Consider the following 16,938-nt stretch of genomic DNA (forward strand, 5'->3'; position numbering starts at 1 on the left):
TACCGCCAGCCTGTTGGCTAAAGTTTTTTTTTTTTTTTTATATATCTCTTTACATGTTGTTTTTTGTTTTTATCAAGCCTCTTCAGCCCTCAGTTGTCTTATGAGGTTCTGACAACAAAGGTCAAGACACGCAGGGACTCGTATAAGACGCTCATATCCTGTTCTGTTTGAGAAAGGCAATTCCTCTTTTAGGGTCCCATCAGGGCATGTCCCATTGATCCAAGATGCAGAGGAATTTAAGGAATTCTATTTAAAATGGCTGTAAACACCATGATATTCCTGATCTGATGGGCACATACAGAATAATCCATATCTGTTGGCTTGTGCAGGATTTAATCAAGATTTTATCCGACTGTGTAAATAAGGTTTTATCCTTTGAACTGACACCAAGCAATGGGAATGGGAGAAAGGGTAACCTTGAATCCTTGTTAGTAAGAAGATTTTACTCAAATTAGAAAAACTAACTTAAATTACTGACACTGCTGTAAAGCTGAAATGCAAAACATGTACAGAAAATTGCATTTGGGAAGCACAAGGTACAGTACCATCTTCTCCTGGAGTTGTGACTAATAATAAAACAAGTGGGCCTATTGGTGACCAGGGATGGCTATAATTTTACATTTACAACTTTCCTTGACACTTGAGATCCAGTTAGAAGTTTCCATGTGTTGAACTGCCAAAAGCAATTCATGGTTGTTGTAAAAGACTCAATGTTGCCCTAAAGATTAAGCCCAGCCAGTGTATTTTTGAGAAATGTCTCAGCGTTTTTTTCTCCATACACTGGAAGTCAATGGTGACCAAATCGGTTTGGTTACAAGCACTCTTCAAAATATATTTTTTTAGTGATCCACAGAAGAAATAAAGTCATATAGTTTTAAAATGACATGAGGGTGAGTAAATAATGACAGAATTGTCATGTCTGGATGAACTATCTCTTAAAGGTTATCAGTTCGCAAATCAGCAATCGCTAATTCTTATGCAAATATGAATATACTTATATTTTCTTACCAAGGATCCTGTTTAGCCAGATGGCCAGATCTTCTTTCATGGGCAGGAGACTGGACTCATGCCTACATGCCAACCACTCATTGTACAGGTGCAGACAGGAAAGGTCAGGTCCTGGTTCCCGCCTGGGACTTAAGGGACCATTCATACTGACTCAGGTAGTGGACTGCAGGATAGAGAAAACAAATCATACACTATAAATTGGATCAAAAATGCAGCACCTCTTTAAATATTCTAGCATATACCTTCTGCAGCAATGGTCAGGCTCAATGGCCCTGAATGGACTATTAAATGTGCTGTACATATGAATTATTGCAGAACATCTGTTCTCTCAATGCTTCTGTATATGGGCCACTGTCTGAATTTACCTCAACCACCGCTGGATTTACACTGTACCTAATGATGCACATCTACCTCATTCCAACTGTTCTTTAAAACTGACCGAAACAATGAAAGGGAAATATTAACATTGCTAACAGGCAAACAGGAATAATAAATAGTGATGGGAATCAGTTTAATACTGTTTCAAAGTCAGCTATTTCCATGTCTGACTGCCGCCAGGTATTTCACAATTTATCAATTTTAGGTACAGAATTAGAATGATGGAATTAAGATTTGTCATGCTAGACTGGATGGAGAAAAGGGCAAACACAAACAGACAAATACCAGCTCAGACACACTCTCTCTTAGGGAAGGATTTAATGTTCAAGTCTTACTTCAATCCTTAGCAACTGAAGAATGATCTGTCCTGTAATTTCTCCCCTACCCAGGCAACTATTCATCAGAGGGGCCTTTCACGTGTAGAAACATGCCCCTGTTTCCCATAACTGCCACAGTCTTGTAAGGCAGAGGAAGGAGTGTAGACACCTGCAGGGCAGATGTGTGCAATTGAAACAGGCGCAGAGAGAAATAGTGGTAAATGTAAGTCCACCCCAACCCCCATTTATTTTATTAAAGCTGGATGACCTGAAGCTCTTGAGTGAGATGGTGAGGAAGAGGAGATTAAGACACATAAACTCTGACACAATTAGATGTTGTCCTCCACAGCATAAAGTGAGGGGTGATGAGATGGTATGTTAAGAGTGGTTTCATGAGAGCAGGGAGAAATCGGAGGCAAAGAAGAAAGTCGATCTCCCAGAAGTGCACAAGAAGTGCTTTTAAAGTTTTTTGTATCAATGTTTTTGGTGACACAACAGAAGATGGTGAAACATTGAAACCACACACAAGAGTGAAAAGAGGATACAAAGATGACCAAGACTATGACAAACTGATATATCCAGGTAGACAGAGTACACAAATCCTGTAGTTGAGTTAATCTACAGATATCCTGAGAATATATATTACTTATTTGCATGGAAGTGCCAAAAGAAACAATGGGTTTTTTGTGGATATTTGACACTTAATTTACTGACAGGCTGAATAGCTTTGCCATGCAGGTGGGCCTGAACATCAACCCATCAAAGGCCAAAGTTATACGCATGTATTCCGTCCCTAATGCAACAATCACTGTCAATAATGATCCACTGGAATATGTCAACAACTTTACATACCTAGGAAGCCTCATCAGAAAGGATAATGCAGCACAAAAAGATATGCAAGCAAGGCTCGGAAAAGCTACAGGTGTATTCGCCAGACTAAAGACGGTCTGGAAATCTAGTCAATACAGCACCACCACAAAGTCCTGCTGTATGGCTCAGAGTGCTGGCGAGTTACTGAGGGCGACATGAACAAGATCAGTGCCTTTCACAATGGATGCCTCAGGAGGATATGTTGATACCTGGCCTATGAAAATCATAAAAGAAGAACTGTACAGGAGGACAAAGATTCAAAGTGTGGTCCCTGAGATCAAGCGTCGTCAAAGCCGATGGCTTGGACACGTTCTCAGAATGGACCAGGATCGAATCGCAAAGACTGCCATGATGAGGACACCACCTGGCAGAAGAAAACTAGGTCGACCTAAAACAACATGGGAAGAGATGCAGCACACCACAAATAATCGAGCTAAATGGAAGCAAATCTTTGAAGCCTTGTGTCCCACTAGGGACAAAGAGTAACATAACATAACATCCACATGATTTAATAGAGAGATTGTCAAACAGATAGGTCTGTCATATGTCAGTCTGACATATGAATTATTACTGCTGCAGCCAAATCAGTCAAATTCACAAATGAATCACTGGCTGTGTCCCAAATTGCATTCTGTCTGAGTAGATACTTTGCAACTGTTAAAAAAAGGAAGTTCTATATAGCATGAATGTGTGTAGTATGGATGGAATCACAAATCCTCTCCTGTGGCCTCATGGGATAGTAAAGTGTCCATTGAATGCACACTTTAGAATCTCACCGGAAGGTCATCCGAGTACCTTTTTTGCTTGCGGTTTTATGCGAATTTGGACATATTCTTTTAACATGCTGTTTGTACGATGCAGAAATGTACAGCTGTAATTGACATGCACTGGCAGAATGGATGATTAAAGAAAAGCAAGAACTGAAGATGGCTTAAACTCCAGGGCCTCGTGTGTGTCAGTGATCAAGGCTGAGCCTCTTTGACCGATGGAGCATGGGAAGCCCACACAACAGGATTACAGCACACAGGTGCCACATTCACACTTACACTGCAACCTGACCATACTCAGACAGGAGGAGAGGAAGAGGTCTTCATCCAAACCCACAGACAAAAAGAGGCTTGTTCACACGTACACACACCAAGATGCACGTAACGGTAAAGCACACACACACAGACTTATGCTCCAGTTCACCGCTCACAGATAGGTGTGAACATTCATTGATACACACTGACACAAGGCTACACATGAGATACAGAGGATCAACTGCACTCATCCAATGATATTTTCCGTGCAAGCTCCTCATCAAACAGAGAAATCGGTCTAATTTTACAGGCTGTAATTGTGTCATCCACTCATGTTCTGGTTAATAACTTAAAGAATGCTGAAAGCTCTCGTCTGGGAATACAAGCTAAAACAGATACAAAATATGATTTTTAACTGCCATACCAATCTAAGTGTCAGGTTCAGTGTATGTCCAACACAATAAATCACATTTCTGCAGGCCTGGTAGTCTGGCTTCTCTTGCCTCTGTTAAATTACAGCCATGAGTTACTGTAGAGAAAGGGCTTGACATTTATCATACCTAATACTGGGTTGACAGGCAAAATGTAGAGTACTTGTTCTATCAAGGAATTTGAGTGTAAAGAAAAGATCTCTGCTTCAAAGCATGACAGGGCAACACCCACGGCAACTAATTTACTTCTGGAGTAAATCCATGAAAACAACACAGACTCTGTGTTTATTTTAATGACATGTAAAGCTGAACAATATCAGTGAGGATGTTAGCACACTCAACATATTTTTCTACTACAAAGGTCTACATTTCAATGCAACTTGAGAAACCGCATTAGCAAAAGTGACATTGCTTATAGTGAGTGGATCACAACCACAAACAGTGTAAGTGAAACTTGCAATTCATTCAGGCCATTGCGAATGTGTGGTAAAATGATTTGGAGTGAAAGATGAGCACCCTCTGTATTTAGCAAACTGTGTACAATTTTTGTTAGGTGATCAAATATTTAGTAAGGAAATAGCTCTCTGTGAATGTGATGGACACGTTAATAGGTTGTTTTTGCGTTAATGTTGTCTTGTTTCTGAAATGCCAAAATATGTTAACATATTAGATAAATATTAAACGTTTTTCTTTTTTTAATAATTTCTTTTATAATTATGTTCAGATTTGTCTTACCCCATATGTCTTACCTTACCTCATAGTAAAGGTCAACATATCTGAACCAGAGGGAAAGTTCGGCAATTGCGTAGAGGAACAGTTCACCCCAAAAAATGTTATATGTATTCATGAATTCAAATGTGTGATCATCATATTCACCCTTTCATGTCTTTCTTTCTTCCATTGAACCCATAAGCAATTATTTACAACAGACTACGGATCTTTTCACTGTAATGAAGGTGAATGGTGAACACTGCTGTGCATGAAGCAAGATTTTCAAGGGAAGACTTTCAAGGAATGACAGCATAAATTTCAATCTGTTGCTCACAAAAAGCTATCATATGACTACACAACACTTAGAAGATTGTGTAGAATAGAATATAGACATACTTGGAATATAATGCAGTATGGACTTTTATGGTGATTTTTGTCCATGGACACCTTTCAGTTAGAGTATGGTAGAGAGCAGCACAAACATTCTTCAAAACTTCTGTTGTGTTCAACGGAAGAAAGAAAGTCAAACATGTTTGGAATGACATGAGGGCAAATAAATTATTACATTGAATTTTTGGGTGAACTATCTATAGTTAAGCAAAATGTTGTCTCATCCTTCCTCATTCTTGCCTAGTTTAATTCCAGATTACTGGAGAGCACCAGAAGTAAGAGATCTGGGCCAGGTTAAGCTCTTCAACAAACATCTTCTCACACTCTTAGAAAATACACAGCCTTAATGAACTTTCTATAAGTGCAGAGTTAAGATTTGTTATACAGATGAAAATGTGGCCCTAAAATGTATGGCAATAATTTGTTGGGGTGCATAAAACACTAGGCTACAATCAGGGCTGGACTGGGACAAAAAATCGGCCCTGGCATTTTGGCCCAGACCGGCCCACTACATATGATCATAAACGCAAACGATCTTTGTACAACCTTGAATATGTATACCAACTCCTATTCCTTAAAACCACTAATGCCATGTAATGAGTGAGGAATGAGTAAAAGTTAACAGATGAAATAACTACTAATTGTAAAATACAAATGAACTAATACTCCGAGTCCACAGTGACGAATCCTAAAACAAGTTACTGTATAAGCTGCACTGGCATAGCAATAACAGTGTTTCCCACAGGATTTTTGGTAAATCTCTGGTGAGTGAACCTAGGGAGGTTCGGGAAATTGTTGTGCTTTATATTGTTAAATTCATCAATCTGGTGCACTTTGAGAGTTCAAAATTAAGAGCTGAACCATATTCAGTGTGCAAATTGAAAAAAGAAAAACTCAAAACTTGTGATATAGTGTCTGTCAACATTACTACATAATCAGTTAATAGCCATATATTGTAAAACAAATGCACTGAAAAAGAAACTTTCATGATTAGTTTTGTACTAATTTATATACTTGAAAGAGATAAACACATGATATCTTTTATTTCAGATATTATATTTCCAGATGGCCAGTCCACCCCTGGCTACAATATTATATTGCTGCATAATTTTACATCATACATCAAGTAGGACTTAATGAAACTAATACTTGACTTCATGATGAAGATCATTTCAGCAGCTTCTTTATACATTTATATAGCCTACATTTATTTACAGATTTGTTATATCTGACCTCACTAAAAGAGTTGTACGATAAATATCTGGCCTGAGATCGGAGTAAAGCACTCCAATACCCTACATTACACTTACACTACTTATAATGACCGCTAGCGAAGTTTCGAGACCGCCCTTAAACTATAGGCTAAGAAACGATTAATTTGTTAACTTATGTAGCCTAAATAAACGGATGTATAATTTTAGTATAACATATTAAAATTCTGTTTTATGTTATCGCGTTATAGGTGTATTTTAAGAAATAAAAAGCATGAAACAGTGCCTACCTCTGTGTTCTCAGCAGATCCGCCAACAATGTCACTGTCAAAACTTTCACTCTCTCCATACACACTCTTGGTGTCAAGTTGCATTTACACACTGGCAGTGCAAATTCACGGAGTATCACTGACGTGTTTAACAGCACGCCTGTGATCATTCATAATTGTGTAGCCATATTACACAAACACTAGCTCCCACAAACAATTGTTTTGGGCAGAAAGTTTTTTTTTTTTTTTTTTTTTTTTTTTTTTTTTCAGAGACGAAACATAAAGAACGAATAGGCTATATTAATTTGCATTTAGTGCCATCTAAACTTAAATATCTAGCCTATGTTTCGCCAACAATTAGGCTAACGTAAACCGTATAGGTTTGTAAATTTCGTTTGTTTAGCTACACATGCGGTTCAAGTTTATGAAAACAGCGTTTAGGGAGCAGTTACGGGTCTCTCCGAATTCTTTGCTGATAATAATGTATACTGTAGTTTTATAAACATGTCATATTCAGTTGATGTTCTTCATTATTAGCAAAAAATAAATAATATTTGAGCGTTATCTATATCATTTTCGGTGGTTTACAGAATTACAGGAAACAGGATGTATTTTTAGGGGAAATATAGCCTATACTTTTCAGTGGAATGATTTTGCATATGGGCTCATTTCTGTCCGATGAGAAGATTAACTTCCTATATTGTTTGTTTACCCACGTGTGATTATATTTGCATGTACAATACGTCTCTGATCAGTTTATTCACTAACGTCTAACGGGTTAGTTTTAACTTTTACCTGTAGAAAATTCCAATCCCATTCCATTTCGTTCAGATAGCCTACACACACTTGAAAAGTTTTGCTTGTGAATGAAGCTGTGTCTCAGTGGGCGCCTGGGCGGTCTCTACCAACCAGGATGGGAGGCTCTTTTCTATTGGTCACCCTGGATCGAAGTGACAGGTTGACCACGCCCTCTACGTTTCCCCACTGCTGCCGCGCAGTGTGTGTCTCTGAGAGAAGAGCGAGCGAACTTGTAACATGGCGAGCAACAGGTCCTTTGCTGATTTAATATTGTAAACTCAGTGACAAGTGAACTGAATTATTCTCTCCCATTTACGTTGGCTAAACCAGTGAAGTCGGGCCGAAGGGTCGGGCTTAGGTAGGCTAGGCCTAATCATGTCTGATCTGCCATAACTTCCTAATCTTTTCATTAGACTACCCGGAACCGTGATTGTGCTAGCAACAGCCAACAGGAGAGACGTTACATTAACTTTGAACAATAGTAGGCTTAAAAATGATAATGATAATATAGGTAGCCTATAAAATACATAATATAAATTAAGTTTTATAAATTAGGCCTACTTCACACCTTGCTACTTATCTAGCAAGACAAGTTTTAGATATTTTTTCCCAGCAGTTTTTAACTTTTTGCTTTTATGTAAGTGAATTTAAACTTTTTCATATTCATATTTAAACTAGATTTAAATAACGCTGACTGTCAGAAAATAATCTGGCTTTCACAGTGTGACTTGCTGTTAGCTGCTGGTATAAATATGTCATGTGCACGATCTGTCTGTTAACAAAACTGCATATCTCTAGAGCGCTTGTTTTGCAGATTTAAAATAATGTTTCATTTGAAATGTCTGTTGTGGAAATGCTGATATTGCGAAATTGCGAGGCCTTTATTTTGAAAGGCCCATAAATTCCGAATTAATTTCTGTGTTGTTGTTTTGAAATTAAACCATTAATTTATAGCTAATCCTAGATAGGGCCCAGGTTTTGAAAGGTGTGTTTTAGACCTGAAAGGGCGTGTCAAAGATTTTGTTTTCCGCCCACTCTGCTGTTAATGGCGGGTAATAAATAAATGTGTGTTCTCCCTAGTTAGAGCGCCGCAGTTACACGACAGGGATCACTGCGCAAGACCGTGACAGATGGCGGGATTGTGTGTTTCCTGGACAACCAAGGAACGCGTCTGGTGTTTGGTTAGACACGCGGGAACCCAGCGAACACCACCAGGCACGTGCCTGTCCAAATTGGTCCCTGGGGTCTGTGGGGCCCGTTCAGCATCAGATGGGCCCATCACTAATTGGAGTTCTTTCTTTGTCCCACAGCATTAGTCTTTCTGCTCGATAAAGATTCATGATGTGTCATGCTCTCAACATATCTACATATGAATAATTCAGTTATTCCATAATTCAGTCATTTCCTCCATTTGTGCTTTGGAGAACAAAAACTGCCTTAAAAACAAGGATGAAAACAGAACGAAGAGAGGAAAATAGTTAATTACACAACACACAGACAGTCGCGCAGGTAAGTGCTATGTCTTAATTTACTCAAAAAAGGTACAGATTTAATTATAGTAGGCCTATATTGCTTCCTTGCAGTCACTGTTCATAAAGTGTCAACTCAACATCCGGGTCAATGGCCTCAGGGCGAGACTGCAGTAATTACTGTACTGCAGCTGTCATATTGTACACTGCTGCAGAGGACGTGAAGTTAATAGAGTGACTGCTGTAAAATGTTCAATTAGTTCTCTTATTTGGTTCACATCATATCTTGAAACTGTAGTTTACAGTTTCCTCCACATATTTTGCCACTTGAGTTTTTGTTTCGCGTGTAGTAGGCTAGTAGTTATAGTTACTGCTTTATAATTATGAGAAGACAAATCATGATTTTTTTTTTCTTTTCCTTAGGACATACTCTGAAATAAATACAGTAGACGTAGGGCTATATCAAGCAGTTGTAGCCTACAGAAGAGAAGCCTCACGCGATTAATTCATAAAGTCGTCACTAGGTGGTGCTGCAGTATTCCTGTGGCTGTGGGTTTCAAGATCATTGAGAGGCGAATCCATATCTCTTTTATCAGATTTATATTTCAGTAGCGTGAATGGTAATACTAATGATATCTGATAGATCTAATTTTAGTTTAGTTTGTGCTAGATAGATCTGCATTGGAAACTACAAGACCGAAACACGAGAACATATTCTTATGATCCCTCGACTTTCTCTCTCTTTCGCTCACGCTCTCGCTCTGTATGTGTAGTGTACAATAATAAGATTACTTGTGAGCGGTGATGGGATCAAGTGTAGCTGTTGTAATGTAATTAACACATGATGGAGAACTATCTATCAGTGCTTTATCAGCTTTCACCCATCCACATCATCAGGTCTGTAACAATGTCCAAACACTGGAGCTGGTCAATGTTTTAATATAACAAACACTCGAGCTAAACAAAACAAATGCTTGCATTTTGTTATTATTGATTTGAACAGAATGTTCTCTCTGCCTACTTTCTTTCTCTCTTTTCATCGCCTCGCGTTTGTGTTCTTGCACAGTTTCAATAATTCATTGATTTTCTCCTATTTTACAAAATATTCCATGACAACCACATTCCTTCTTTACTATAAGCATCTCTGTCACTATGGCAACCTTCTCTCCTCTCTAAAGATTCAGAGAGAAAAGAATGAGGAGGAGAGAGCCAAGGCCAGACGGATGTTCTGTTTGGAAATAGCATAAAGCATCTCAAACAATGACAAATGGAAATTCTCTCTCCATCTCTTTCATATTCACACTTTTTCAGTTCTATCTATTTATCTATCTATCTATCTATATATATATATATTTATTTATCTATCTGTCTGTCTGTCTCTCTCTCTCTCTCTCTCTCTCTATCGATGCAGGTTTTTGGAATAGATGTTTGTGTGGTACGATATAGTGCTCAGTGTTGCTGCAGCCATTCCGTGGTGTTGATGGGACCGCATTTAGGAAGAGAGAGCATATGGAATTTTCATTGGTTCAGGTAGAGTTGGTGGGTGGGGCTAGAATGCCCCAGTGACGACTGCGTCACAATGTGCGTCAAAATCTCACATTTCAGAATAGTAACCTTGAGGGAGGGGGTAAATGGAGGAATTATTTCTCTCCTGCATGAATTTGTTATAACACTACTCAAACTTTAACACACAAACTGTCATTATTGTAGCAGCTGTATACTTCTCTTCCAGTCCATGCAAGCAAGTGCGTGAGTTCTACTACAGCTCTCTGTCTGACCTTGATTTGTTCATTGAATCTGCAGGGGACGGCTACATCTCTTGGGTGCTGTAGCTGAGGAAACAGGTGTAAGTGTCTCCAGGTTCAGGATGACTCATCACATGGACATACAGAGACAACTATTCCTTTTTTGAAACATTCAAATACATGATCTTGTTCATTCAAACCTTTTATGTCTTCTTAAATAGGCTTAAAGGATGTTAAAATAATTCCAACAATCAATTGAATACTTCATATCTGTTTCAGAAGTGTGTCTGTCTGTTCTGTCCTGTGAATCACAAGACCATCAGGATCTAGGACGCACACAAAGACACAAGCGTGCTCCTGCATATAAAGGTAGACCTGCATAGACATATCCTGTCTGTCAGTCTAAGTCTCAATAGTATGTATCCGGGCCTGTGTGTTGTGTTAAAAATAAATCAGTGGAACATGGACAGCTACTGATCAGTTAAGCAGCTCTTCTTCTCATCTCTCTTCCAGTCTTTCTGCATCACTCATTCTGTCTCATATAGCCTCACCTCTTATGTTGTTCTGCCCACTTGAGTGACAGTTAGCTGGTTCATCCAGACTGCTGTATACTGAAATAATTGGCTAGAAAGCGCTGTTTAGACCAAAGGAATGAGTGACAGACAGTATGGCAGAGTGCTGTGAACATTTGTGCACACAATATTGGAATGGAAAGATGATTATCCAATGATCAAAACAATAGAAGGTAGAAACGGGAACGGAGGTGTAGAGCAGTATATTAAACGCTGGGCACTGAGTGAGAGCGTGTGTGTGCTAATGAGTCACCAGCCGCATCACCTCGATCAGACCATGCTGCGGTGTGTGAGTCACCTATAGGTAAAATGACGAATGGATAAATGCGTATGGGATAAGTGTATGTCAAAAAGGACATCAGGGGTACAGTTTTCTCTGTCAGGATTCATTTTGGACAGACAAACCTTGTTATAAAAGAGACCTATATTATGCCATTTTTTTGAAAGTTTTGATTTTGTTTTTTGGGTCTACTAGAATAGGTTTTCATGCTTGAAGGAAAAAAAACCAACAACATTATTTTTCAAATATTTTTTAAAATAAAGCCTCTATAAAGCCCTTTCTCCCGAAAAGCGTAATGTGGTCTGATTAGTTGGCTGGACCAGTAGTTAACTTTCATGGTTTAATTTTAAAGCATCAATGTGAAGCCAGAAATGAATTCGGAAATGATGGGCCTTTGAAAATGAAGACAGTCCAAAACAGTAATTTCCAATTAAACCTATTTAAAATCTGTTTAGACTAAATATCTGTCCTGGGAGTGCAGGGCAAAACAAACACAGCCCACACCTCTGCACTTACTCCAGATCGTACAGTAGAATTAATTTACTTAATTGTTATGTCTAAACATCGAATTTTCTTTATTCCATGTGACTGTTAACTAAAAGAGGAGTGTTAAGGACAAGCACTCTCCCGAGAGCCTTCTAAGATTTGTGTTCACACATGGAATCGATTTTATTTTCACTTTTAGCTTTTTACAGCGCGTGCGATTTAACACTCTTTCACTGTGAAACCTGCATAAGCACAAACACACGGGAAAATGTGATGTAAAGAAATATATTTTATGTGTGTGTTTTTATCACAGCAGTTAAAAGACACATTAGTAAGAAAGCAGTTAGTCAGTTCATCAGTGCATTAGACAGCAAGGTGCCATGAAGAAATTAATGATGACATCAAACCTGAAAAACCAGCAGGTATCATAATGTGATCTCTCACTTCCCGCAAAACATAGTAAAGCTTTGAATGTATTACGACAGCATATTCAAATGAAGATTCATTTAAGCTTTAAACTTTATTTCAAAAATCACCCATCAGAGGAAAGTTTGCACCTTTTTTCCTGTTTCTCCACCATTTTTAAGCTGTCTTCTCATCTTCCCTCTTTCTCTCTGTCATCACTCTCTCTAACCTAAGAGCTTTACTTCCCCTCTGTCACCTCTGTGTGACTAATCAAATCTACAGAGGAGGTGTCTACACAACAGGAGTGAAATCAATAATCAGGCCCATGAGGTGCATTGGGGAGCATGTGTGTGTGTTTTCGTGTGGGTATACAGTATATATAAAAAAAAACTAAACGAAACATGATTGGTATAATATTTGTATTTCTATAATCTAAGTAATATAACTATTTATTTCAAAATATTTCGATTATATATATACGTATAGAGATCTGTAGCACAACTACAACATATACAAATCTTCTGTTTTTTCTTTGATTAATTAAGGTATTTATTTAATTCTTTATTCATTCTTTCATAATGCTCTGCTCTCTCTTGGAGATCATTTTCAGTTTTTCTGTGTTTTGTTCTTAATAAAAATCACTCTCTTTTCTCTGATGTTTTTGCACATGCATGTTGACAGGAGTCCACGGGCGCTTTATGACTGAAGTCTGTGTGTCGACGTCTTAATGGGATCTCAAGCCCTCTTGAGGCCTGTCTCTCTCTCTCTTTCTTTTAATGAGATTTTACAGCCAGCCCGTGTCACCCTGCCATGCTGCAATAGGGGTCTGATGAGGAACAAAGGAGTCCTCATGGCTCTGAGTATGGGGCACACACCTCCCACTTCTCTCTTTCCCTCTGTTTCCTCTCTCTCTCTCTGTCTCTTTTCCTCTCTCTTTCCCCCCTCACTCTGTTGGTTCCCATCTGGTGAAGGGGTATTGTGAGAGCTGAGTAAATAAAGCCCAGTCTGGCAGCATTGACACACACACACACACACACATTCATACCCACCACCACACACAAAGAATGACTCCACTAATTGATTGCTAATTCTCTCCCTCTGTCGTTCATTTTTTGTCGTCAATTCTGTCATTTGTGTGAGGAAAAGTTCTCATGTTTTGAATAGGCCTTTAACTATAAAAATTTAGATTTGCTTTAATGGGAAAAACATTTGTTGAGCATTTTGCAGTTTTACAGCGCTTCAAAACAATAAAGAATTCCACAAAATGTTTAAAAACATACATAAGGTGTTAGTATTGCGTTAAATATAGTTAACTGATATACACAACACAATGCCCATTTCTTATGCGCTGTCGCCACTGTGTCTTGCACCTCTGTGGGACGCATGTCTCATTGTGGACTGGTAGCCAGCTCTGTTTAAAGGTCAGGCTTCTCCCCTGAGTCCCTCAGTCGCTCTCTCTCCTCTCTGTCATTCAGATGCTGGTGAGGAGCGCCGCTGCGTATAGAGATGCACAATGTACCACATCAGTTAATGGCTGATCGAGTCAGAGGGGGAGTTTTTTGGTAACGATTGAAATTTGATATTTAATTGTGCATGTTCATTTCCCCTGTTTGTACATTTATATTACTGTACATTTGCAGTCACCTAATACTCATTTCAATTAATCTTTAAAAACACTAGTGTTAAGTGCAATCTTTAACAATAATTATTGTCAAAATGAATATTCTTTTTTTAAACTGTACGTTGTCACAATGCCTAAATTCGCTCATCGCAATTGATTTTAGTGCTTTATTTTTTATTTAATTAGACAAAAATAGTATTTAAAAAATGACTGCTTATCAGTTTCAGCCATAATATAAAAATATTTATCAGCTTATCATTATTGCCCAGAAAAAAACTATTTTTTTTTTTATTACTTACTATCCCTAATTTCCTGATTATGTACTTTGCAGAATAGAGTTATAGAAACAGGATCATTCATGATCTTTCAGTCTTGCTAATGCTACAAGACTCCTCATGCGATGCATTAAAATGATTTAAAAAATAGTGCGTTAAAATGTTGATAATTCTGTAACAGGATTCAACAGATGTATCTGTTGAATTATGCACAGCAGCAGATATTCATGTCCATGATCTGCTGAATTCCTTCAGCAACTGTAATGGCTTCCCCTTTCTATATCAAGACTTCCCCCGCCCACGAGATTTCCTCTTCCAGCACCTGAACATGATGTGAATCTTGATCACAGGAAATGAATATGAGACGTCAGTATGCAGTACTGATGCAAAGACCCACCCAAGGCTATAGACAAACACACACACACTCCTGCAGTCAGGTGGTTTCTAAAGGGGGAGCTGAGGGAGAAAGCCCAGATTCTCCCTCCGCTTTTTTAAAATGTATATGTTGAATTGAACAGCTACTCTTGTCTATAGAGTTTGAGATAGTGGTACACATCACCACATATCACTTGCCACTTAAACAACAACTACATAAAAATTCCTTTCCATTCGCTTATATGTTCCTCTGCTGGGATAGATGAGATTTTAATGACTGTGGAATAATTGATGAGGATACTGAGAGCTGGGCCAGTGGGGGAAGGGACTTATTCGGTTTTAATATGAGAGCTCATTCATTCACTGTTTTTCCCCCTCACACATGAGATGGATTACATAGACATCTACCCTCACCTCTCCCTCCTTCTCCCAGTGGAGAACGAAACACTGTATGCGCCAACCAGTCGCCTGCCCCGGGTCCATGAGGGGATCAGGGGATATTTATGGGTTGAGGCGAGTCTTCAGGGTCCTCATACAGGCCCCTGTCATCAAAGAGTGATTCCAGTCTCACTACACCACCCCTCCACATCCCAAGAGACCACTGTAACACCTGCCCCCCAATTGTGGATGCACGCCCGCCCCCACCCACCCACCAACAAAAACAAACACACAAGCAAAAACACACATGGGTTCATGTTTACTTCTAAATAAGTATTTACAAATGCTAATATTAAGATATTATGCCAGTCTGTGCACGTTCTTGTATTTATTCTCAGTGTGACATTAGAACAGAGAAGCTTGAATGAACACTAAGTGAGGAGGGCGTGGACTGCGATCTGTGCTGGACATCCATGACGGTTACGGCTGAGAGAACCAGAGTAAACACATGTAATAGGGTCACAATTGATGTCTCATTGTGGTTGTCTAATTAGCAAAAGCAATAGCTTGACATGAAACCTGCTTACAAATGAGTTGTCAAAAGGAAGACTAGTTACTTTATTCTTGGGTATGATTTTTCATTCATATTTTAAAAACGTATTATTATTATTATTCATTAAACCATTTTAAAATAGTATTATTATTGAAGTATTAAAATAAATGAACACAGTATATTATTATAAATGTTACTAAATATTACTATTGTGCTATTATTAAAGTCTTCACCTTGGAATGCGTGCTTTAAATCAATATTTCAGTGAAAATAGTAACCGCTGCATCTTTGTTTTGTGGCATTTGGACAAAACCTCACTCGGAGCAATTACACGTCCACACTCAATTGACAAGCTTTCAATTACGTTCACCAGAGTGTGAACGTGTTTCTTCAGTCAATCTGATATTGTAAATCAGCTGCTGAAAGAAAGGTTATCCAATTAGTAACTGATTTACACAATGTATACCAGAAAGGGCAAAGCTGGACATAGTCCAGACTGTGAGGGTTTCCTCCAGCGGGACTGTAGCTTGCCTTTGACTGCTGTAGTGAATGCACAGGGCCACTCGGCTGTGTTCTAGGTTGTGAAGCTCGTAAGTCTACAAATATCCTTTTTTCTTTGCTGCATACTTCAATATAATAGATAGATAGATAGATAGATAGATAGATAGATAGATAGATAGATAGATAGATAGATAGATAGATAGATAGATAGATAGATAGATAGATAGATAGATAGATAGATGGATAGATGATAGATGGATAGATGGATAGAATGAATATCCTACACCAAGACAAAAAATACTGCTAAGGTCACTACCTCTAAAGCTAGTGTGAAGGACATGGTCTGCGCGTGTCTGGCAGGCGAGTGTCTCATTTGCACCTCTCTTACTGTGTGGTGTCCTGCAGGGATGCGGATGTGTCTGAATCAGAGGACTGAGGCTGAAAGTACTGGCATAGGCTCAAACAGACTTAAACTAACCATATCTATATGCTCTGCAGCCTAATCTTAGACCATACTTTTGTTAAAGTTCAAATGTTTGAACTTGGCACTGCATGCTCCAAATTATGAAATTCTAGATTTAATGAATTAATACTATTAAAATTTTTCAGCATTTTTTTTTTTTTTTTTACAAATGCTTTTTTATTTGTTTGCTAATGATACACAACATTGTATTTCGGTGGGCAGTAGGTTTTCTGAACACATCCTCTAAACAGCTTCTAAGTGCAGCCCCTCCTTCCAGCCTCCATTAGGAGGTTTGTGTGCTCAATAGGTTTTGCTGATCTCGAGGGGCCCTTACATTGATTTTACTAGAGCAGGGAAAGGACACAGATGCTATATGGGTGACAGATAATAACCAATGTTGGGGCTAAAAA

At 38.6% G+C, this 16,938-nt stretch overlaps 1 protein-coding gene across 2 annotated transcripts in view; it reads right to left on the minus strand.

Moving 5' to 3' along the window:
- The window catches only part of gas2b (growth arrest-specific 2b), a 20,865-nt gene extending 14,170 nt beyond the window's left edge, over nucleotides 1-6,695 (minus strand). The window contains exons 1-3 of one of the 2 annotated variants that reach the window (XM_079866910.1): nucleotides 6,629-6,689; nucleotides 1,722-1,872; nucleotides 1,009-1,171 (exon numbers count right to left, since the gene is read on the minus strand). In XM_079866910.1, coding sequence (XP_079723036.1) covers nucleotides 1,009-1,153 — 145 coding nt within the window. In that variant the 5' untranslated portion in view covers nucleotides 1,154-1,171; nucleotides 1,722-1,872; nucleotides 6,629-6,689. Of the gene's footprint in view, nucleotides 1-1,008; nucleotides 1,172-1,721; nucleotides 1,873-6,628 lie in introns of both variants that reach the window. The other variant, XM_079866909.1, reaches the window with a different exon arrangement.
- Nucleotides 6,696-16,938: the final 10,243 nt, after the last annotated feature.

Source organism: Squalius cephalus, assembly GCF_949319135.1.
Source record: "Squalius cephalus genome assembly, chromosome: 3".
NCBI classification, from domain to species: domain Eukaryota; kingdom Metazoa; phylum Chordata; class Actinopteri; order Cypriniformes; family Leuciscidae; genus Squalius; species Squalius cephalus.